This window comes from Anthonomus grandis, unplaced genomic scaffold (genome assembly GCF_022605725.1).
Source record: "Anthonomus grandis grandis unplaced genomic scaffold, icAntGran1.3 ctg00000516.1, whole genome shotgun sequence".
In the NCBI taxonomy this organism is placed as follows: Eukaryota; Metazoa; Arthropoda; class Insecta; order Coleoptera; family Curculionidae; genus Anthonomus; species Anthonomus grandis.
Window position 1 is genome coordinate 40,335 of NW_026088524.1, and position 25,472 is coordinate 65,806.

At 34.0% G+C, this 25,472-nt stretch overlaps 2 protein-coding genes across 4 annotated transcripts in view; one reads left to right on the forward strand and one right to left on the reverse strand.

Moving 5' to 3' along the window:
- Nucleotides 1-24,369, reverse strand: part of LOC126749711 (protein sickie-like) — a 57,866-nt gene extending 33,497 nt beyond the window's left edge. The window contains exon 1 of one of the 2 annotated variants that reach the window (XM_050459395.1): nt 24,172-24,369. The gene's annotated coding sequence lies outside the window, so the exon portion shown is untranslated. Of the gene's footprint in view, nt 1-5,269; nt 5,397-24,171 lie in introns of those variants that run through there. The other variant, XM_050459394.1, reaches the window with a different exon arrangement.
- LOC126749712 (uncharacterized) lies at nt 5,647-7,744 on the forward strand. 2 transcript variants are annotated; one of them, XM_050459397.1, is made up of 2 exons: nt 5,647-5,789; nt 6,842-7,744. In XM_050459397.1, the coding sequence occupies exons 1-2, from the start codon at nt 5,657-5,659 to the stop codon at nt 7,657-7,659; spliced, it is 951 nt and encodes a 316-aa protein (XP_050315354.1). In that variant the 5' UTR covers nt 5,647-5,656; the 3' UTR covers nt 7,660-7,744. The 2 variants fall into 2 exon arrangements, with proteins under 2 accessions (XP_050315354.1, XP_050315355.1); XM_050459398.1 differs by having other exon boundaries at nt 6,845-7,744.
- Nucleotides 24,370-25,472: the final 1,103 nt, after the last annotated feature.

A 25,472-nucleotide genomic window follows, 5' to 3' on the forward strand; every position in this document is an offset into this window, starting at 1 on the left:
TTTAAGGAAATTTTTGCAATTTCAAGAGTACCATGGGTGGTACCATAAATACGATTTCATTATTGAATTTGTCATAAAAAATTAGCTGAAAAAAAGTACCATGTCAATGGGCTTGTCTTGATTTTTAAGAAACTTTTTGCAATTTTAAGAGTACCATGGGTGGTACCAAAAATACGATTTCACTATTGTATTTGTCATAAAAAATTACCTGAAAAAAAGTACCATGTCGAGGGGTTTCTCTTGTTTTTTATGAAGCTTTTTGCAATTTTAAGAGTACCATGGGTGGTACCAAAAATATGATTTCACTATTGAATTTGTCAGAAAAAATTAGCTTAATATGAGTACCATGTTAAGGGGTTTATCTGCTTTTTTAAGGAAATTTTTGCAATTTTAAGAGTACCATGGGTGGTACCAAAAATACGATTTCACTATTGAATTTGTCATAAAAAATTAGCTGAAAAAAAGTACCATGTCGATGGGTTTATCTTGTGTTTTAAAAAGTTTTTTGCAATTTTAAGAGTACCATGGGTGGTATCAAAAATACGATTTCACTATTGTATTTGTCATAAAAAATTAGCTGAAAAAAAGTACCATGTCGATGGGTTTGTTTAGTTTTTTAAGAAACTTTTTGCAATTTTAAGAGTACCATGGGTGGTACCAAAAATATAATTTCACTATTGAATATGTCAGGAAAAATTAGCTTAATATGAGTACCATGTTAAGGGGTTTATCTGCTTTTTTAAGGAAATTTTTGCAATTTCAAGAGTACCATGGGTGGTACCAAAAATACGATTTCACTATTGAATTTGTCATAAAAAATTAGCTGAAAAAAAGTACCATGTCGATGGGTTTATCTTGTGTTTTAAAAAGTTTTTTGCAATTTTAAGAGTACCATGGGTGGTATCAAAAATACGATTTCACTATTGTATTTGTCATAAAAAATTAGCTGAAAAAAAGTACCATGTCGATGGGTTTGTTTAGTTTTTTAAGAAACTTTTTGCAATTTTAAGAGTACCATGGGTGGTACCAAAAATATAATTTCACTATTGAATATGTCAGGAAAAATTAGCTTAATATGAGTACCATGTTAAGGGGTTTATCTGCTTTTTTAAGGAAATTTTTGCAATTTCAAGAGTACCATAAGTGGTACCAAAAATACGATTTCACTATTGAATTTGTCATAAAAAATTAGCTGAAAAAAAGTACCATGTCGATGGGTTTATCTTGTGTTTTAAGAAGTTTTTTGCAATTTTAAGAGTACCATGGGTGGTATCAAAAATACGATTTCACTATTGAATTTGTCAGAAAAAATTAGCTCAAAATGAGTACCATGTCGAGGGATCTATCCGGTTTTCTAAGAAACTTTTTGCAATTTTAAGAGTACCATGGGTGGTACCAAAAATACGATTTCACTATTGTATTTGTCATAAAAAATTAGCTGAAAAAAAGTACCATGTCGAGGGGTTTCTCTTGTTTTTTACGAAGCTTTTTACAATTTTAAGAGTACCATGGGTGGTACCAAAAATATGATTTTACTCTTGAATTTGCTAGAAAAAATTAGCTCAAAATGAGTACCATGTTAAGGGGTTTTTCTGCTTTTTTAAGGAAATTTTTGCAGTTTTAAGAGTACCATGGGTGGTACCAAAAATATGATTTTACTCTTGAATTTGTCATAAAAAATTAGCTGAAAAAAAGTACCATGTCGAGGGGTTTCTCTTGTTTTTTTACGAAGCTTTTTGCAATTTTAAGGGTACTATAGGTGGTACCAAAAATATAATTTAACTATTGAATTTATCAGGAAAAATTAGCTTAAAATGAGTACCATGTCGAGAAGTTTATCTTGTTTTTTAAGAAACTTTTTGCAATTTTAAGAGTACCATGAGTGGTACCAAAAATATGATTTCACTGAATTTTTACTGAATTTGCAATAAAAATTAGCTAAAAAAAAGTACCATGTCGATAGATTTATTTTGTTTTTTAAGAAACTTTTTGCAATTTTAAGAGTACCATAGGTGGTACCAAAAATCTGATTTGACCATTAGATTTCTGGGAAAAAGTTAGCTGAAAACGAGTACCATGTCGATAAGTTAATCTTTATTTTTTTTAAATTTTTTACGAATTTAGGTGTATCATGTATGATACCAACAATCTGAATTAAATATTAAATTTGTTGGAAAAAGTCATCTGAAAACCAGTACCATGTCGATGGTTTTATGTTGATTTTAAAGACAATTTTTACGATTTCTGTTAAACTATGAGTAGTACCAAAAATCTGATTTTACCATTAGATTTTTAAGAAAAAGTTAGCTAAAAACGAGTACCATATCGATGGGTTCATATCTATTTTTAATATTTTTTTATGATTTTAGGTATATCATAGGTGGTACCAAAAATTTGAATTTATCATTAGATTTTTGAGAAAAAGTTAGCTGAAAAAAAGTATCATGTCGATGAGTTTATTTTTATTTTTTTACGATTTCACGAGTACCATGGGTGGTACCAAACCTATAAATGCATTATTCAATTTGCTGGAAAAAGTCAAGTGAAAACGGTCAACACTATGTCCATGGGCTTATCTTAATTTTTAAGATGATATGTACAATTTTTAAAAAAGTGTAGGTGGTACCACTGGTACCAATAAATATCTGAGACAAATTGCTTAAAAAGAATATATACAATTGCCTGGAAAAGGCATGAAAATTAACTTAAACCGTTGATTGAAAAGGGAATCGCCTCTTCAATCAACGCTTAAACTGTATATAAAGGTACTTGTACTGCCTGGAAGAAAACAGGCATTACCATAACTTTCTAAAAACCTTATTTTTTCTTTTATACTAATATACAGTATAACCTAGTTTAATGCAATACAAAAGTGTGCCAAATTCTTCTTATTAAGATTTATGTCATAGTATAATATGTCATAAAAGTAGTTTAACGTAACATTAAATAAAATTAAAAGAATTGTTGAATTGAAAATGTTGAAAATCCTATTGTACAAAGACATATCCTTAAAGTACATTTATACACTATACTAATGAAATTTAATACTGTAACGTTTATCCTGTTAAGAACTTTATTGAGTGAACAAGAGTACCAACCATGTCGATGAGTTTATCTTAATTTTTTAGGAGGTGATATCAAAAATCTGAATTTATTATTAGATTTACGATTTTCGGAAAACCATGTGTGGTACCAAGGCTTCGAAAAAAGCGCCCACAGGAATTTTTAAAATTTAAAAGAAAAAAAAACAATTATTCTTATTGCGGTCCTGTACAGGTCTGCTCGCGTGCACATTCACAAGCTACGTTTACACCGCGCGGTTCTATTAGGTCCAAATTATTTAGTTCAGCCCTGTTTACAAGGATTGATTTTGAGGGTTAAATTAGTCCAGGATTATCTCTAGGATCGAAATGTCAGTTGAAGTGAGTTTAGACGAAGAATTATAGGACGTAACCTCTAAATCTTTAAAAGTGTTATTTTTGTTTAAAAATAATAAATTCTTTTTCAGGGCTTAAACTTGTCCTTCTCTTCTCGTTTTTCTTAATTTTCCTATAGATAATAGTATTATTGTGCCGCATTTAGATTTTTGTTCTGCACTCCTGTTTGGTGTTCCTGATTACAGGATTGATAGACTTCAAATCATACAAAACAGAGCCATGAGGGTCATACTAAAATGTAATAGATATACACCGGTGGATAATATGCTAAATGTCCTAAATATTTTGGCAGTAAAACAAAAAATATTGTTTAATACATGTATGTTTGTTTTTAAATTAAAAATTAAATTGCTACCAGAATATATTTGCGAAAAAATCACAATATTTAGTGATTTGCATAACTATGCTACCAGACAGCGAGGGGATTTTGTACTAATGGGGAGACATACTTCAGACAGAATGACAAATACCATTCTCCATAAAGGCCTCAAATATTTTAACGAATTGCCAATACATTTAAAGAACAGTGAAAGCCTAGTCACATTTAGAAAAACATTAAAAAGATATATATATTCCATCCCAAGAAATTAAATTATATTATATTGTATAGGTATAAGGTATAAATGTTTTATTTTGGTTGTATTGCTTTGTGTTTTATTATTTTATCTTTACTCTTTTAATATAGTTTAAGGTTTTATATTTTTAAATTTTAAATTTTTTAGGCTCTAGATTAGGTTTTAAATTTTTTATATTTACATATTTTTTTTTTTTTTTTTTTTATCTTAGTTAAGGTCTTAAATTTTATTGTTTCAAATTTATGATAGTCTTAAGTTTTATATATATATTTTTTAAGTTATCTGTTGTCATTTGTTGGTATAATTTATACTTATACCTATAATACCTATTTGTTAGTTTACTATATGCCATTTAAATTTTCCTTTTTATTTTTAGTTATATTCTAAAAATTTTCTTTCTTTGTAATTTTTTGTAGCATGATGCTAAATAAAGAAACATTATTATTATTATTATTAGAAAAATCTCTCTCTCGTAAGCTAAAATCACATAAAATGTCATTTTAATACTGCAAAAAAAATGAATTTAATTTACCCTGTTTGGAAGGCATCAAATTCGCGTATCAAATTTTATTGCGCTGCCGTTTACACCGGAAAAATAGTTCTCGTGACGTCATTTGACTCAAGTATTAAATATTTAGTACACGCGTTGTAAACGTAGTTACGGTATACTCGGCAGGACCGTACCAAAAAAAAAATTTTTTTACGCTAATAATCTTCTGTTATATCGACTTTTCTATCGAAAAATTACATGTCAGAGGGCCATTAACGACTTTAACTCCGATGGTGCTCCTTTCTCCTGAGGCTAATTTAAATATCACTTTACGCTTACATCCGGGATGAGTTACGGCGACATTGATACGGTTTACGAGGAATTACCATCGGAAAGAGCCCGGAGTTTTCACTCTAAATGAAGAAAAACGTTCGAAAGTTTCAACGTAAATTCAATAAGCTGGAAATATTATTTGCAATTCGCGTGTAAACTGAACCTGCGGAGGACAAAATAATTTAAGGGGTTATTGTAGGCAACTACATAGAAACGAATAATCCACGGATTCCTTAATAAATAATATCCAAACAAATGTCTGCCGCATAAATAAATAACAATTTTTTTTAACCGCGAGTCGTTACAGATGGTCGAGTGTGAATGTTCAAGGTTAAATATGCGAATGATGTCTATGTCTATTTGTAAATTGACTGTAAACGGACACACGTTTGCCGATTTTATGTAAATTTAATTACTAGATCAAACGAACTTACCTGAAGTGAAGTTCGATTTTAATTATATGAGTCCTCGTCGAAGTAAATAAGACCCACCCTTCCCTTTGTAATTAAAATTAACCCCCTTCTTTGCTTAACTACTATAATTTTCAGCCAGATCTTTAAAGAATGAGTTGCATAGACCAAGCGGGCGGGTGTCGGGGTGCCTTAGGCTACGGTTATAGTGCATGCGTGTTCTGACGAACTGGCGTTCGGACGAACTCGTCAGAACACGCGCGAACAAACAAATAAACAGCAGCAAACTATAGTGGTTACGTTAGGAGCGAATTGTTCGGCCGAACCCGCACGAATTCGTCAGAAGAATAGATCTTTCAAATAATTTTGTTTTTTCGGACGAATGTAAATGCGAATTTGAATTGTAAAAGTATGGACGTGGATAAATTAATTAGTTTAGTTCTTGAAAACAAAAGTTTATGGGACATGAAGGACAAAAGTTACCATAATAGAGATCAATCTCGACAAAAATGGGAAAAGATTGCACAGGAAATGAATACAAGTCGTAAGTATTACATTAGGTACATTAATATTACATATATTCCATAGTACTTACATTAAATTAGAAATGAGTTTAGGAATTTAGGTTTAATTATTAATTAAAAATGTTATACTGAAACTGCACCGCCCCTGCTGGGCTCCAAAAGTAATTTTTATAAATGTCTCTTACTTGAGCCGCTGTTGCCCCGTAGCGATTGTATCGCCTTGAAACAGATGTCTTTTTATTGAGACCATGTTGTTCTTGTGTCAGTACTGGGACTCCTTCCATGTCGATAATTACATTATGCAATAAGGTTGCACTTTTCACTAGAATGTCAACTTTTTCAGGATACATCTGAAGTTCTGTTTTTAAAAATCTCCATTTACTAACTAATATCCCAAACGCACATTCAATACAGCGCCGAGCTCTAGACAATCTGTAGTTGAATATCCGTTCTTCACGGGAAAGATTCTGTTTTGAATATGGTTTTAACAAATACGACTTCAACGGATAAGCGTCGTCACCTAATAGTACAAAGGGCGCCATAATTTTTGTTGATGGTATATAGTCGTTATCTGGGATATTAAACGTATTTTGCTCTAAATGTTTATAAACGTTCGAAAGCGAAAATATGCCTCCATCGCTTTGCTTTCCGTAAGCTCCCACATCTACAGTCACAAATCTATAACTGGCATCCGATATTCCTTGTAACACTATTGAAAAATACTGTTTGTAATTATAATATAACGATCCTGAATTTTGTGGGCATTTAATTCTGATATGTTTTCCGTCAATGCAGCCAACGCAGTTAGGAAAATTCCATTTTGTGAAAAAGTCTTTTGCTATAGCTTTTAAATGTTCTGTAGTAGGCATAGGCATGTGTTTTTCCCGAAAGCTATTCCATATTGATAGACATGTTTCATAAACAATTAATCGTATTGCACTATGGGAAATTCTATATGAAAAACTGAGTGCCCTAAAAGACATCCCCGTAGATAGATACCTAAAAAAAATATAATATGATAATAATAAAATTTTAAAGTGAACATCTTCTATTAAATTTTTTTTTATTTCAGTAGAAACTGTCAAAAATAAGTGGCGTGGTCTAAGAGACACCTATCGCAAAGAATTTAAAAAATGCACAGAAACTCGATCGGGCCAAGAAGGGGGCAGAGGAAAAGAATCGACATGGCCGTATTATACAGCTATGCTGTTTCTGAAAGATCAATTCGCCCCTAGAATTATGCAAAGTAGTATTCCAGAACCCGAGGCTGACGGAGAGCTTGAAAACGATGTTGGAGAATTCGATGATAGCAGTGAAGATGACTTGGATGATGAGTCACAGTTGAGCGCAATTGCATCAAGTAATTCCAAAACAGAGAAAAACTTTCGGTCACAATCACAGCGTGTAGCCCCCGACAATCCCGACATAACTCCTCAGACTAAACGTGCCAAAATTGCAAAGTCAAGTGCTTTTTCCAAGCTTCTGGAAATTGAACAGAAAAAGTTGGAGGAATTTAAAAAGAAAAACGCTCCGGTTACCAAGAAAGTAGACCAAGAAGATGCTGATTATCATTTTTTGATGAGCTTGTTGCCATACCTTAAAAATGTGCCAGAAGAGAGGAAAATGATCGTGAGAAATAAGCTGCAGCAAGTATTTTGCGATGAGCAATATTTTCAACAACAAAAAAGCTGTGGAAACACCTATCCATCTTCACACTATTCATATTACAATAAATCTTCAGAGCCAATGCATAACACTAGGCCGACTTCTTCATGTTCCCTCCTGACTACCCCTTCTGGACCTAGCAGTGTAGAAACCGCAGAGCATGACAATATTAATACCTACACAGACTTAGCAACATTTTTTTCCTCACATAACCCTGGACCGTAATAGGATTTCGTATAAACTTTTTCAAAATGTATTAACAGTATTATTTTGTATTTAAAAAATATGGTTTGTAGATAAGAAATAAGAAGTTTTATTCCTTTGACAATCAACTAAGGAAGTATTTGTAAGTATTACTAAGTACAGACTTACCTCAAAGTTAGGGCCAATCTTTCTCTAGCTGATATGCATTCTCGAAAGTTTGATTGCTTAGTTATACTTTCTTCGATCCCCTCTAGGATATAGTTGAAAGTTTGTATTGACATTCTAAAGTATTCGAAAAATTTTTCTGGTTGGCGTAAAAGTTCTTCAAATAGGGTGTGAAATTCACCATTAATATTCCTTGAAGCAAACATTTCGTTTATACATATAGTCCTTTCATTCATTAACAACATTTTTAACAAAGGACTTTCTAAAAACAGATAATCGTCCACGTCATCCATCACGGATATTTTGCGACGGCAACAAAACCAGTAAAAATTAAAATCAGTTCGTCACAATACGCAAACAAACTAACCACTTTTGTTCTGACCAAGAATTCTGACGTTTTCGGCCGAACGCCAGTTCGTCAGAACACGCATGCACTATAACCGTAGCCTTAGTAGTATTTTGTGCGTTGCTTTTAAATTCGTGGTATTCGGTAGAGTCAGGGAGACTACATAGTGTTCTTATTTACGAGACGAGGACGAAATATAATAGAATTTTTAGTGCCTCTTTCTAGAAGCTCATATCCCATCGCTCTCTCTTTTCAGACAGTAAAAAGTCCAATATTCATATTTATATAAAAAAAATAAATTACGCAAACAAGGTAAGTATACAGGAAAAAAAACGTAAATAAACTATCGAGGGCAATAATATATAAACACCCGCCCGAAATAGATAATTGGGGCACATCACCGTTCTATTTTTAGGAATATTCGTTTGAGCGACATTAACTGCAAAAAGATTAATTAATTACGCGATATTTAATTACAAAATGTGCTTTAGATTTTTGTTTTTGTTTGTCGAGTATTAAGTATCTTAGGCAGTAAATGGATCGTGCATTAAATGATTGATGGGAGGAGGTAATACGATATTTATGATAAATCTTGGATGATTTGGAAACTGTTGGACGAACTTACAGTAATATGCTTCTACTTCCAGGCAGTTGAAATATTTTCTTTGTTTTTGTTCCACGTCTGTAGTTCAAGTAATTTGTAATCAGATTTTCCAAACAGTTGAAATAAATAAATAATAATAATTACATCGACAAATTTTCTAAAAAAAAAACGATTTTTTTAATAGTTGATATTTGTGTATTAAAATTGTCAATGTACATCTTGGTAGATTTACATTATGGGTATATAAAATGGCTTTCAATTCAGAGCCATACAGTGATAAAAGTAGAAACAGAGAGGTCCTGTTTAATATTTAAAACCAGGTAATGCCTATGGGGATAGATGGTCTTTAAGATCTTTCTTTGAAAGGCTTAAATTGCTTTGAAGGAGATGAACAGTTCAAGTCTCATTTAAATTTGTCCAAGAATTTTTTTATTAAATTTAAAAAATTGACTTGGATTACTGAAACAAATTATTTTGTAAGGTGACCTGAAAGGCGTAAAGTCGCTTTAACTACTAGTAAAATAAGAAAATTCCAGGCAGTTGAAGCTTTATTTGAAATTTAAAATAAAATATCCAAGAACCTTCTAAATTCGCTTGAAATATGATTGATATTCTAGCATTTGTTCTTGTCTTAGGTTACGGAATTCCTACAGAGCCAAAACCTTCCAGTTAAAGCCATGCTTTTGTTGGACAACGCAGCAAGCCATCCACCTGCAGAACAGCTAAGAAGTGATGATGGTTCCATTTTCACTGTTTATATGCCACCTAACATTACTCCGGTAATCCAGCCAATGGACCAAAACGCTATTCGTCTGACAAAACTATTTTATCGAAAAAATTTGTTATCACAAATTATTGGAACTAACCAGGATATCGGAGATGCTCTAAAACATATTTCGTTAAACGACGCCATTCTAAATTTGGCTTTGGCGTGGAGAAATTTAAGCCTTGAAGTTATAGAAAAATGCTGGCATAATTTACTTTCACCATTAGCCGACGAAGTTGACGATGAGGAAGATAACATCCCCTTAAGTGTTTTACGGAGCCGAATAAGAAATGAAGACATTGACACAGTGAGATCAGAAATCATTACTTTATTGCATCGTGACTTTTAATCCAGAAGTTCATATTCAACCTATTGATGTAGACGATTGGAATAAAGATAACTTACCTGACACAAAAAAAACTAATGACCAAAGTGAAAGTGATGAAAACGATCAAGATGATGGAGTACAAGAAGAAATGGTAGTAAATAAGAAACGAGTGACAACAAATTCGGCAATAAAGTCGATTAACAACATCCTTTAGTGGGCCGAAGAAAATGAAGATAAAGTGGAATATTCTAGTATACTGGTTTTACAAAACTTAAGGAATACGATGGTGCAAACAGGACTAAAAACAAAAAAGCAAACAAAAATTACTTAATTTTTTGAAAAAATAGATTTGATTGCCGTTTTTTTTATTTTATTTTAATTACATATATAATATTTTTTCTGTTTCGCATTAATAAAGTTAGTTTTCTAAAGACAAACGTTTCTTTAATACGTACATTAAAAAAATGTTGATAGAGTGAACAAATCGATATAGTGAACTGGATGTGCATTAATTAGTTCACTATATCGCGAGTCTACTGTATAAACTTAAAACTTTTGTTTATGTATGGGTGTAACCGAAAATGTGATTTTATTATTAGATTTATCGTCAAAAAATAACGATAACGAGCATCATGTCGATGAGCTAATCTTGATATTTAAGAAACGTTTTACGAGGACCATACGTGGTACCAAAATCTGATTTCATTATTAGATTTTAGATTTGTTGGCAAATATTAGAAAAAAAACAAGGACCATATTGATGGTGGGCTAATTGTCAGACTTCTTGTTCCTTTCAATTAGGAATACTTCGTACTTTTATTTTAGACAGTTGAGGACGTGAAAAAAATTCTAGGCAATCCTTATTCTAGTCAGTTCAGGTGATTTCGTATTTTTATTCCAGGCATTTTTTTTTTTTTTTTATGGTAAACACGAGCACAAGAAGAAAGTCCTATGTCACTCTTGGAGTGGTGCTTGTGCGAAGATATTTGTGGGCATTTATCTTGAATCGCTGCAGATTGTATGCGTCGGGAAATAGGTGAGGTGGAAGCCCGTTCCACAAAGAAGATGTTCTCCAGATGAATGAGTCCCGATACAGCGACGTCCTTGGGGTAGGCAGGTGGACTCGATGTTGATGAGCCGCAACTGCTAGACGCGTCCTTCTTGCCGAAACAGCCCTGGGTGGAATCAGGCCTGCCAGCTCAGAGGAGCACTTACCGTGATAATAACGGTAGAATAAACAGAGATCAGCCACCTTTCTCCTGTGCTCCAGACTATCCAGACTCCTTGTCAGTTCTGGTTTGTCGATAAGACGAATAGCTCTCTTCTGTATAGAATCCAGCAGTTTTAAACTATGCTTGGGTGCAGAGCTCCAGACATGCGAGCAATACTCGAGGGAAGGGCGTATTTGAGCCTTATAAAGAGTCAGCAGTTGTACTGGTGTATACAGTTTTTTTGTTTTGAAAAGCACTCCGAGTTTTTTGGAAGCTGCCCTGGCGATCTCGGCAACGTGGTCATGCCAGGACACACTGTTGGTGACTTCGACTCCTAGAAGATGTAAAGATGATTTCATTGGCAATGTTTTCCCTGCCATAACCAGCTCCGGGCCATCAACGTTAGTCTTCATCGTAAATACTGCAGCCTGCGTTTTCTTAGCGTTAAAATTGACCAGATTGTTAATGCCCCACTCCAAGATTGCTCTAATATCGTTGTTGGTTGAAGCTACTTGTTGCTGCCTAAGATTCTGAGAAGTTGCGGCTGTCGTTGGTTTGGCGGACTTAAATGTGGAAATAAGTGTGCTATCGTCCTCAAAGCTGTAGATTGGATTGACAGTGGTTCCTAGCAAATCGTTGATATATATCAAGAAAAGGGTAGGGGATAGAATGCATCCTTGAGGGACTCCAGCGTTAATGTTAAATTTGTCGGAGAGGTGTCCATCGACGGCTACTTGGATTGTTCGTTGTTCAAGAAAACTTTTCATCCAATTCAATAATTAGTTTTGTATGCCGATTGAGGAGAGCTTCGTTAGTAGTCCCTTATGCCACACTCTGTCAAATGCCTTGGAAATGTCAAGAGCGACTGAGCGGGACTCGCCGTGCTTCTCCATGGCCTCCGTCCACAAGTGTGTGACGTAAGCCAGAAGATCGCCGGTGGATCTAAGCTTTCGGAAGCTGTATTGATGATCGCTGATTAGTCCAGATGATTCCAGATATCTTAACAGTTGTTGGTTGACTGCTTTCTCCATAATCTTCGATATTACTGGAACTAGTGCAATCGGGCGGTAATTGGACGGCATCGTCTTCTTACCTTTTTTGGGTACAGCTTGCACTTGAGCAGTTTTCCAGCTTGTTGGAAATGAGCCCTGTTTATACGATGCCGTGAACAGTCTACATAAGGGAGGAGTCAATTTGTCTGCACAACGTTTTAGTACTAGGGCTGGAATTCCATCGGGTCCAGAGGCTTTGTTGGTGTCTACGCTTTTAAGAATTTTATTTATAATTCGTTGGGGAAATGAAATTTCTCCCATCGATGAATTCACTCTTGGCAAATATGGCGGTGTTTTGCCTTGCGAGTGCAGAGTAGAATTGAACGCGAAGAGTTTACCCAGTAAGTTGGCTTTTTCCCTTGCTGTTACCGCTATAGAACCATCATCTGCTGTTAGGGGTGGCAAAGCCGACTTAGCAAATCCTTGACTAACGGCTTTCGATACCGACCAGAAAGATCTTGTTCCAATTGGGCAGTTTAGCAGTTTGTTTTTGATCCTGTTGTTGTGACTCTCTTTGCATTCATCAATAATTCGCTTGCAGCTATTTCTGGAGGTTAAAAAGTTCCTCCAATTTTCGGTGGAAGGATGTTGACGCCATTTGCGATATGCTGCGTTTTTAGTATTTACTGCCTTTTTGCAATTCAGGTTGAACCATTGCTTGTTGTTTGATCTGCATTTAGTAGAAAAAGGGATATAAGCTTCCATTCCTGCCAAGATCGTCTCTGTAATTTGGTTTGCACATTCATTAAACGATGCATTAAACGATGTCGACCTTCTGACCGTCTTATTGTAATAAAAAAATATAAAGTTCTACTGCCTGAAAAAGTTTTATTTTTATTCCAGGCAGTTGATGACGTATATTTTCTTTATTGTACTAAAAAAATATGTTCCCTAGTTTCTAGGCAAGTTGGGTCGTTATTAATTTCTTTTAAAACACTTTGGTCTTTTATTCCAGGCATTTGAAGTTATTAACATACATTTTTATTTAAGTTCTTAGTCGCCTTTTTTCTTATAAATGCAGAAAGAAAAAAATGGCCACGATGAACAAAAAAATACTCAAAATTTAATTAATAAATTTTTAAAATAGCTTGAAATAAAAATACTAAATGTCCCCAATGTTGCCTGGAAAAAGTAAAAAATTCCAATTCCCTGAAAGTGGGAAAATTAACTCCAGAGGTGTAGAACAAAAAAGAATGACAAAAATTCATACAAAAAAAAAACAGGAATACACTGCTTGGATAAACGAAAATACAAAATTCAATTTAAGAAAATAACGATTTTAGGGTTACCATGGACGGTACCGAAAATCCAATTTCATTATTACATTTTTCGAAAAAACCTAACCGAACGAGAGTACCATATCGACGGATTTATCTGGATTTTTACTCATTTTTTTACGATTTTAGAAATATCATCATCGGTCAAAAATCTGACCGTTAAAATTCTCGCAAAAAAATTACTTGAGCACTACGAGGACGAGTATATTAAGAAGATGTACCACTGGAAAAAAAATCCCACTACGGTCCTGCGTTAGTACACGCGTTCGTACACTAAAAACCCCTTTGGCAATTACTCGACAGCACTGTACTCAAAAATTTCTTTTGGTACTGCCTCCTGTAGAGTGAATAAACCATAAACCACGTTTTATTTTAATCGATAAATGATTCTTTATGGCACTCTAAAAACTCCATAACAATAACCGATAAAAAGAGGGCCATTAGCTGCCGTGCACCACTTATAATAATATCAAAAAAACTCCCAGTGGTTTTTATGGGCGCAGAGGGGGGGCGCCGTGGGTCCACTTTCTCCCATAAAACCGTTTTGTTAATGGACGATTATTTCGTAACTAATGGGCGCCATTTAAAATAACAACAACAACAACAAAGAGTCGGTCGGATTCGTTGTTATAAGAGAAATGTTTATCCATATCTATTATCCTATTCAGAGGCTGAGTAAGAGAAGAAACTTGCATTCAGTCTTTTATATATATTTTGTCATAAAGATTGATTTTTTATAAATAATTTAATACTTTAGGTTCCAAAGATAACTATAGCTTATTTTCCATCAATAAACAAAATGTTGTATACGTGATAAAAAATTTGATATAAACTTGTGTAATTCCTCTATCAAACAAATTAAATTAACTTAAAAAAAAAAGGAACTTCTAGTCTTTTAATAATATCTACTGTTTCATTTCTCCATTCATGGTACTCGTTTTCAACTAACTTTTTCTCAGGAATCTAATGGTTAAATCAGATTTTTGGTACCACTCATAGTATTCCTAAAATCGTCAAAAAAATCTTAAAAATAGAAATTAACTTATCGACAACTAACTTTTTTCCAGAAACCTAATGATATATTCACATTTTTTTGTACCACTCATGATACCACTACGGTCCTGCGCAATTGCACGACAGCACCGCACTCAAAAATTTCTTCTGGTACTAATTGTACGTACACTTATTATCACTCATCTCCCCCTTGTAGTGAACAAAAACGCGTTTTATTTTAATCGATAAATGATTCTTTATGGCACTCTAAAAACTCCATAACAATAACAGATAAAAACAGGGCCATTATTTAATACTTTAGGTTCGAAACTATGCCTTATTTTCCAGCAATAAACAAAATCTTGTATTGTGATAAAAAATTTGATATAAACTTGTGTAATTCCTCTATCAAACAAACTAAATGAACTCTAAAAAAAAAAAAGGAACTTCTAGTCTTTTAATAATATCTACTGTTTCATTTCTCAATTGTATTAGCTGTTAATTTTTTACTTTTCTCTTTTTTTAGTTTAGATATTCATCATCTCCTCTTTTATTAATTATTCATTCTAATTGAAGCGAACGAAAAAGGGTAATTAAATATATTGATAGTAAGCATTTTTCTAATATGACTACGAATTAATTTTGTGTTTTAAAGGAGTATAAATAAATGAAACAAAAAATTGGTAACCAATATTTAATGACATCCAGGAAACAAATTAACCACTGCATGCAATGACAATTGTTATATAATAATTGTTATGTACTGACCCGAAGGTCGAAGGTTATTATTTACTTATTTATTGTTGAAATTTCACGGATTTGACCTTCAGCTTAATAAATGTTACTAGCCAAACAAATTAAATAAAATGCCAGTTTTTTTGCGAAATTTTGATTTAAAAGGTCACCAACCATTTTCACCTAAAAACGCTTGATGCAATAAGTAAGTAAGTAAAAAAAAAACGCAGTTGCACCAGTCCGGGCGATCGCTTTTATGCAAATTTCGACTCGAGTAAAAAAGTCATAAATTTAATTTTTGGCGACCCTAATCGATCTACGTGCGTGCCTCTTATGACCATAGTTGGAACACATGGACGAACGGACTTTTAGATAGGACCACCTGTTCCTTTATAGAAGAAATGACTTAATTATATCCCTAACTATTTCAATTTGCTTGCAAGTACACTTAGTCAGGTCTTGCAAGGTTATAATGGACACCAAAAGAGTCCCTTGAAATATATCTGGTAGTGTAATTTTTCCTATAAAAGTGACTAGTCCCAAATAAATTTTACATTAATTTACATACAGGTGGATACAAATTATCGAAAAAAAAATTAAATTATCAGATTCTTTAAAGCGTGTTCTAGCGGTTTCTATCGCATTTCATAGTCCAGGCACGTCCAGAATTATCTTGAAAATAATAATCATTTTTTTTAAGTATTTGAACCTGAATCGTCATTTAATAGTGATTGCCAAGGATTTCTGGATCTCAGATGGGTTTAAAGGTCGATAACTGTATTTTTTTAGTTTCTACCGCATTTCATGGTCTATGCACGCCTTGGATCATCTTGAAAATTCACTTTTCTTAACTAGTTGAACCCTTTAGCGACGTAAAGCATCATTTCATAGCGATCGTCAAAGATTCATAAAGGTCAGATGGGTTTAAATGTCAAAAAGTGGGTAAAAAATCCATTTTTTCAGTTTCTATCGCATCTCATGGTCTATGCACGCTTTAGATCATTTAGAAATTTTACTCTTCTTAAGTAGTTGAACCCTCTAAAGACGTAAAGCATCATTTCATAACGATCGTCAAAGATTGATAAAGGTCCAATGGGTTTAAAAGTCATAAAGTGGGTAAAAAGTGCATTTTTTCAGTTTCTACCGCGTCTCATGGTCTATGCACGCCTTAGATCATTTAGAAATTTTACTTTTCTTAAGTAGTTGAACCCTCTGGATACGTAAAGCATCATTTCATAGCGATCGTCAAAGATTGATGAAGGTCAGATGGGTTTAAAGGTCAAAAAGTGAGTAAAAAGTGCATTTTTTCAGTTTCTACCGCATCTCATGGTCTATGCACGCCTTAGATCATTTAGAAATTTTACTTTTCTTAAGTAGTTGAACCCTCTAGAGACGTAAAGCATCATTTCATAGCGATCGTCAAAGATTGATAAAGGTCCAATGGGTTTAAAGGTCATAAAGTGGGTAAAAAGTGCATTTTTTCAGTTTCTACCGCATCTCATGGTCTATGCACGCCTTGGATTATCTTGAAAATTCACTTTTCTTAACTAGTTGATCCCTCTAGAGACGTAAAGCATCATTTCATAGCGATCGTCAAAGATTCATGAAAGTCAGAGGGGTTTAAAGGTCAAAAAGTGGGTAAGAAGTGAATTTTTTCAGTTTCTATCGCATCTCATGGTCTATGCACGCCTTGGATCATCTTGAAATTTCACTTTTCTTAAGTAGTAGACTACTCTAGAGACGTAAAGCATCATTTTATAACGATCGCCAAAGATTCATGAAGGTCAGATGGGTTTATATGTCATAAAAGGGGTAAAAAGTGCATTTTTTTAGTTTCTACCGCATCTCATGGTCTATGCACGCCTTGGATCATCTTGAAATTTCACTTTTCTTAAGTAGTTGAACCCTCTAGAGACGTAAAGCATCATTTCATGACGATCGTCAAACATTGATGAAGGTCAGATGGGTTTAAAGGTCAAGAAGTGGGTAAAAAGTGCATTTTTCCAGTTTCTACCGCATCTCATGGTCTATGCACGCCTTGGATCATCTTGAAATTTCACTTTTCTTAAGTAGTTGAACCCTCTAGAGACGTAAAGCATCATTTCATGGCGATCGTCAAAGATTCATGAAGGTCAGATGGGTTTAAAGGTCAAGAAGTGGGTAAAAAGTGCATTTTTCCAGTTTCTACCGCATCTCATGGTCTATGCACGCCTTGGATCATCTTGAAATTTCACTTTTCTTAAGTAGTTGAACCCTCTAGAGACGTAAAGCATCATTTCATGGCGATCGTCAAAGATTCATGAAGGTCAGATGGGTTTAAAGGTCAAGAAGTGAGTAAAAAGTGCATTTTTCCAGTTTCTACCGCATCTCATGGTCTATGCACGCCTTGGATCATCTTGAAATTTCACTTTTCTTAAGTAGTTGAACCCTCTAGAGACGTGAAGCATCATTTTATAGCGATCGTCAAAGATTCATGAGGGTCAGATGGATTTAAATGTCAAAAGGTGGGTAAAAAGTGCATTTTTTCAGTTTCTACCGCATCTCATGGTCCAGGCACGCCTTGGATCATTTTGAAATTGCACTTTTCTTAAGTAGTTGAACCCTCTAGAGACGTGAAGCATCATTTTATAGCGATCGTCAAAGATTCATGAGGGTCAGATGGATTTAAATGTCAAAAGGTGGGTAAAAAGTGCATTTTTTCAGTCTCTACTGCATCTCATGGTCTATGCACGCCTTGGATCATGTTTAAATTTCATTTTTCTTAAGTAGTTGACTACTCTAGAGACGTAAAGCATCATTTCATGGCGATCGTCAAAGATTGATGAAGGTCAGATGGGTTTAAAGGTCAAGAAGTGGGTAAAAAGTGCATTTTTCCAGTTTCTACCGCATCTCATGGTCTATGCACGCCCTGGATCATCTAGAAATTTCACTTTTCTTAAGTAGTTGAACCCTCTAGAGACGTAAAGCATCATTTCATAGCGATCGTCAGAGATTCATGTAGGTCAGATGGGTTTAAAGGTCAAAAAGTGGGTAAAAAGTGCATTTTTTCAGTTTCTACCGCATCTCATGGTCTATGCACGCCTTGGATCATCCAGAAATTTCACCTTTCTTAACTAGTTGAACCCTCTAGAGACGTAAAGCATCATTTCATAGCGATCGTCAAAGATTCATGAAGGTCAGAGGGGTTTAAAGGTCAAAAAGTGGGTAAGAAGTGAATTTTTTCAGTTTCTATCGCATCTCATGGTCTATGCACGCCTTGGATCATCTTGAAATTTCACTTTTCTTAAGTAGTAGACTACTCTAGAGACGTAAAGCATCATTTTATAACGATCGCCAAAGATTCATGAAGGTCAGATGGGTTTATATGTCAAAAAAGGGGTAAAAAGTGCATTTTTTTAGTTTCTACCGCATCTCATGGTCTATGCACGCCTTGGATCATCCAGAAATTTCACCTTTCTTAACTAGTTGAACCCTCTAGAGACGTAAAGCATCATTTCATAGCGATCGTCAAAGATTTATGAAGGTCGGATGGGTTTAAAGGTCAAAAAGTAGGTAAAAAGTGTTTTTTTCAGTTTCTACCGCATCTCATGGTCTATGCACGCCTTGGATCATCTTGAAATGTCACTTTTCTTAAGTAGTTGAACCCTCTAGAGACGTAAAGCAGCATTTCATAGTGATCGATTAAGATTTATCGGTCTCAGATCCGTTTAAACGTTAAAAAGTGATTTTTTTCGTTTTTTGACCACATTTTATAGTAAGGAGTCTATTTTTTTTGGTTTTTTCCGTACTTTTATTAATTTATACATTTATTACTCACCCCGTCATAATAAACTCTATTCACCTTATAAATCCTTTACGGATTTTAAATTTTTGCAAACTTTTGTATAACGTTTATTTAATGAGTTCTACCTAGACACTCTAATTATATACTACAATATTTTTTAGCTATTGTAATAGCTCTTTAAAAGCCCATCTGACCCAACAGTATCTAAAAATAATAAATTTACCAAAGCTGCGTATTCTTTATCAATTATTAATGTCACATTTCGAAGGCTCTGAAAAATAATTTTAGAAAATGATCACCTTAGTAAAAGTCAATAAATTAATTTTCAATTAATTATAAAATTGCTCTACAATATTGTATCACAGCCGCATAGTTTTGTTACTTATTAGAGGAGAGTTATTTAGTAAATGAGTAGGCAGTACTGTTGTCAAAAGCCAGGCAGGCACACCTGGAATCATTTAGTTATTAATTACACTTTACAGATTAAATATTTCGGTATTTTTTCCCTTTTTAATTAGGGTAAAGTAATATTTAATTATAATTTAGATGCCTACTGTTATTGGCTACATATGGGAGGTAAGTAAATACTAAGAGTATTTCTAGTATGGCATAAGAAACACATTAAGAATACGTCTCGAGAGGATCATCAATACGACCATTTAGTAATTTAAAAATATATACTTTATGAAAATTGATTGGATCTACATACGTCGCTCAAGTGCCTCCATTTTGTACGTATGACATAACCCAATTGAAGAGGCATTTGTATTGTAATATTTGTTTTCTCTAAAAAAACATGTAAGGCGCCATTTTGTTTTTATTGTGGATTTCAATTTAGGCATAGTACAGCTCAAACATGCTGGATTATTACATCCTTTAGTAATATATCCTAAGTATAAATGTAATTTTCTTAGTTAAACCCACTTTAAACATCGAACGTGTTGTACTTAAAATTCAAGATGGCGGACGGTGCTTGGTAAAACAAAATGGCGTCGACTCAAGTTCGTTCTTTTGTTTATCCGTGATCCAAGAACGTGCGACCCAGTTGACGCACAAACAGAGCGAACAAATTAAATTCATAAGTCATAAAGTGCGCCGCGAACTAAATAATAACGAACACCTATAAAACGTAACGTTGGCTAATCCATATTAGGGACGATCACAGTCTAAGCGTTTCCGATAAGGTGATCGGGGGATTTACGGTCGGCGAGAATGTGACACGGGCCAAACGACGTGAAGGAAAAATTATAGCGGTTCGGCGGCCCCAAAAGGCCCTATTTGGGCACTTTTTATGGTACGAATTTGTCTATAATCAAAAAGTGGAACGAATAGAGTAAAAATTTTTTTTGGACGACATCGCCAATAAACTTTATTCATTTATTTATAAGAATCTGCTATTAATACTAATAATAAGATTTACAAAATTTACAGATGTAGTTAACAATAATAACATTCTATAATTAAGTAACCGAGAAGCAGGGCGCAGTATAGCTAAGACAGCTACTCTACTGAACCCTACTCAACGGTCATAGACTTCAGCTACAATATAAAGATTAACTTTATTAAATTTATTAAATAAAGAAAAATTGCCAAAAATAAAATAAATAATGAAAGGCCTAAATTACGGGTTCAAGGTTAAACGTCGAAGGTTAAAAGATATTTTTTAAACTAAGATTTGAATGACTTCTGATCTAACGTTGACAATTCAGTTGGTAGATTATTGTAGAGTTTAATGGCATTGTACGTAAAAGAACGTTGAAACATTGCAGTCAAATGACGAAGAAGTGTCATCCGCTCAGGAAATCGGAATAAATTTATTCCGTAAAGTGGAGGGAAGGGAGGGGTTTAATAAAACTTTAAATAAAAAATTACCCAAGTGTAACTGTCTGCGTCTGTCCATCCTCAACCAGTTAAGCTCTTTAAATGTGATCGTATTTTCGTAATCCAAATATTAGCCGTGAGCAAGTATTTTGAACTTTCTGAATACGATTTTTATCTGCAATGTCTAAGCAAGGACCATAAATAAAATCACAGTAGTTGAAGTTGGACCATTGACTCACAAAGCATTTTCTCAAATGAAAACTAAGCCCCTGACAACGATAAAAATGACTTCTGAATTAACAATTTGACATATTCGCGAAACCTCAACTCAGTATCCAAGACATTGCCTAAATTTTTTGCACGATCTATCTTGGGAAGAGAGATATCATTTAATAAAATATTTAATTTATTTTTTTTAAATCTTTATTAGATCCAAAATTCAATTTTTTTAGATTGTGGCAAGAAGAAAGCTGGTTAAGTAAATTCAGGTCATGGTTTATTCAAGAAGATGCGTGCAAATAATCCTGATGATTGAAGTGAAGATAAACCTGGGTATCATCGGCAAAAGCTCTCAGTTTACAGTACTTAAATGATTTAAGTATATCTGAGGTGTAGATTATGAATAATAATGACCCCAGGATTGATGTCTTTATACTAGACAAAGAAATAATTTCATACAAATCTGGCGAGGTTTAAAGGTATTTTAGTTTTATCCGTATGATTACAACACAATTCAAGGTTTGCTTTCTCTGCATTAGTTTAGTGCTGCAATTAGTTTTCATCAATTATACTGTTCACCTATGAATGAAATGGTTCAAATAGATTGCGCACAAACGACGTTGCCAACGCGTCTACAATTTACCATCTCTTAACCATTTAAATGAATTTCGTTCGATGCTGTTAGTTGTCTCCGCGACCGACCTTTGACCTTCGAAATTAGCGTAATCGTTGAAATTATTATTCCGAGAATAATCGCGGTTTTCCGTAAAAGGAGCTAAAAATAATGTGTTGCCTCACACCAGTATCAATAAATAAATAAATGCACCCGCGAAATTGCAAACAATGCCATTAAATGCGGTATTGCGAGATGTAAGTAGGTCGCAGCTGATACCCAGTTATACAGGGGGATCAAGTTAGGAAAATCCATCTGAGGAAGTTTTTAAGATCATCTACAGGGGGGTTTAATTCTGTAATAAAAGTAAAATTCACGGTAATTATTTGAGATGTCCCTAGACCATGAAATACCATAGAAACTGAAACAATGCATTTTTTGACCTTTAAACCCATCTGAGATCTGGGATTTTTTGACGATTGCTACGAAATTATGCTTTAAGTCTCTAGTGAGTTTAATTATTTAATAAAAGGGAACTTTCATGACAATTCCAGGCACACCTGGACTATGATATGCAATAGAAACCGGAAAAACGCACTTTATTCCCATTTTTTGACGCTTAAATGCACCTTCTCAAGAATCTTTGATGATCGCTATGAAATGTTGCTTTACGTCTCTAGAGGGTTCAACTACTTAAGAAAAGTGAAATTTCAAGATAATCCAAGGCGTGCATAGACCATGAGATGCGGTAGAAACTGAAAAAATGCACTTTTTACCCACTTTTTGACATTTAAACCCATCTGACATTCATGAATCTTTGACGATCGCTATGAAATGATGCTTTACGTCTCTAGAGGGTTCAACTACTTAAGAAAAGTGAAATTTCAAGATGATCTAAAGCGTGCATAGACCATGAGATGCGGTAGAAACTGAAAAAATGCACTTTTTACCCACTTTTTGACATTTAAACCCATCTGACCTTCATGAATCCTTGACGATCGCTATAAAATGATCCTTTACGTCTCTAGAGTAGTCAACTACTTAAGAAAAGTGAAATTTCAACATGATCCAAGGCGTGCATAGACCATGAGATGCGGTAGAAACTGAAAAAATGCACTTTTTTACCCACTTTTTGACATTTAAAACCCATCTGACATTCATGAATCTTTGACGATCGCTATGAAATGATGCTTTACGTCTCTAGAGGGTTCAAGTACTTAAGAAAAGTGAAATTTCAAGATGATCTAAAGCGTGCATAGACCATGAGATGCGGTAGAAATGGGAAAAAATGCACTTTTTACACACTTTTTGACATTTAAACCCATCTGACCTTCATGAATCTTTGACGATCGCTATGAAATGATGCTTTACGTCTCTAGAGGGTTCAACTACTTAAGAAAAGTGAAATTTCAAGATGATCTAAAGCGTGCATAGATCATGAGATGCGGTAGAAACTGAAAAAATGCACTTTTTTACCCACTTTTTGACATTTAAAACCCATCTGACATTCATGAATCTTTGACGATCGCTAGAAATGATGCTTTACGTCTCTAGAGGGTTCAACTACTTAAGAAAAGTGAAATTTCAAGATGATCTAAAGCGTGCATAGACCATGAGATGCGGTAGAAATGGGAAAAATGCACTTTTTACACACTTTTTGACATTTAAACCCATCTGACCTTCATCAATCTTGGACGATCGCTATGAAATGATGCTTTACGTCTCTAGAGGGTTCAACTACTTAAGAAAAGCGATATTTCAAGATGATTCAGAATGTCTTTGGACCATGAAATGCGATAGAAACTGATAAAATTGATTTTTCATTTTTTTTTCTTGATTTCACCAGCCAGACTATTCTCTTGAGAAATTTTCCTGGAAGATCACCAGAAACCCTTACTGCAATTCAAAAAAATACATCTGTTAGAATGAGTTGACGTGGATATATATTCTCTACAGTCCTATACTGCCTTCGCTGTAGCTTTTTTACTACCGAGAATAGGATTTCCAAGTTTCTGGATATCGAAACAATCTTCGAAGCCCTCTTTGCTTCATAGAAACTGTTCTGTAAAAACCTTCCATGTTTGATCCATGAGCTGAAAACCTGCACACCTCCACATACGTCTAGTGTGCCTATATTGAGGTTACTGTCAATGTTATTGGTTGGTGGTTCTATTAGAGGATCTTCAAGAGGCTGAAGAGGGTTTTTTTCAATAGTCCCATTGGTTGCTTCTTTTATTTCATCGATTGAAGATAAAGAAACGAATACAGTTCAACGGTTTGGAAAAAGAATTCTCGTTCTTCTTCCAAGCACTGCAAAAATCTTTCTTTTTTTATTTTTTCAAAAAGTTGGAGTTTTTTAGTAGTTTCTTATGATTTAACTTAAAATTGTCTTTTTAGGGACTTTTGCTGGAGGGTCACCTGGCATTCTTTGAAGTCGATTACTTATGATAAAACCTCATCTGTGATCTAAGAATCATTGACGATCCGTGCCTGCGCTATGAAATACAGTAGAAATCGAAGAATTTTAAAATGAAATCTGAATATCTCAAAACCGCTTTAACTTACATATACATTACATCATCTCAGTATCTCAACTATTTGTAGCAATAAAATAAATACCTCATTGCGTCATTAGTACCGATCCTTTTAGCCTCCCAATAAACACAAAAACCGCAAATTCTCTCCAAAAAAATGCCACTTTTCTCGCACGTAAATCCCGCGTGTAAAACCCCGTAAAACACGAACCGTCGCGTATCAACCGTCTCGACGTACCGATTGGAACTGCTTTGATTAATTCGGCGCGGTAGTACCCACTTCCCCACCGTTTAAATGGTACCACGCCAGACCCAAACAAGAGGAAGAATAAGAAGAAGAAGAGGTGGTACTTATTATGTAAAAGTCTATATGGAGCTTAACCGGGATCTGATTAGAATGGAAAGAACGACGTCAATTTTCGGGTGGCTTTTGTCACCTTCCGAGAGGTTACACGGATGTTGAATTAAGTAGTAGATGGGACTTAAGGATAATATTTTACGTGATCGAGGGCATATATGCAAGAATGTTCCCTGATGCGGTTAAGATATTCGCTATTCCTTAAGAATAGAGTGATTATGTTCTTACAGGAACTCCTGGAATAAAAATTTAAATATTTTAAAGGAAAATTTGTAAGAAATTTTTAGGAAAAGTCGGAAAAAACTTGATTTTTTTAATGGAAGATTTTTAAAATTTCTTCAGAAAAAATTAAAAAAATTTTCAAAAAACCCGAAAAAACCAAAATTTCTCAATTTTGACTACTAGTGCTAAATTTTTTCAGGAAAAGTGGACAAACCTTGAAGAAACCTAAAAAAAAAAGAAAAAATTCAAAATGTTGTCTACTGGTAGTTAAGATATTTGCTATACATTAAGAATGATGAATGATAGTCGGAAAAGCTTCAAAAAACCCAAAAAACTAAAAATTTCAAAATTCTGACTGTTGATATTTAAGATATTCGTTATTCCTTAAGAGTGAAGTGATTATATTCTTACAGGAACTCCTGGACTAAAAATTCAAATATTTTGATTTTTTTAAGGGAAGATTTCAAAAATGTCTTCAGGAAAAGTCGGAAAAACTTTAAAAAATCCAAAAAAACCAAAAACTTTGTAATTTTGAGTACTGACTTTCAAGATATTCGCGATTTCTTAAGAGTGAAGTTAATTTGTTCCTTACAGGCACTCTTTTAATAAAAACTCAAATATTTTGACTTTTTTAAGGGGGATTTTCAAAATTTCTTAAGAAAAGGTCAGAAAAACCTCAAAAAACCTGAAAAAACCAAAAATTTCAAAATTTTGACTCCTGCCACTCAAAATATTCGCGATTTCTTAAGAGTGAAGTCAATTTGTTCCTTACAGGCACTCTTTAACTAAACTCTCACGAGATGTGT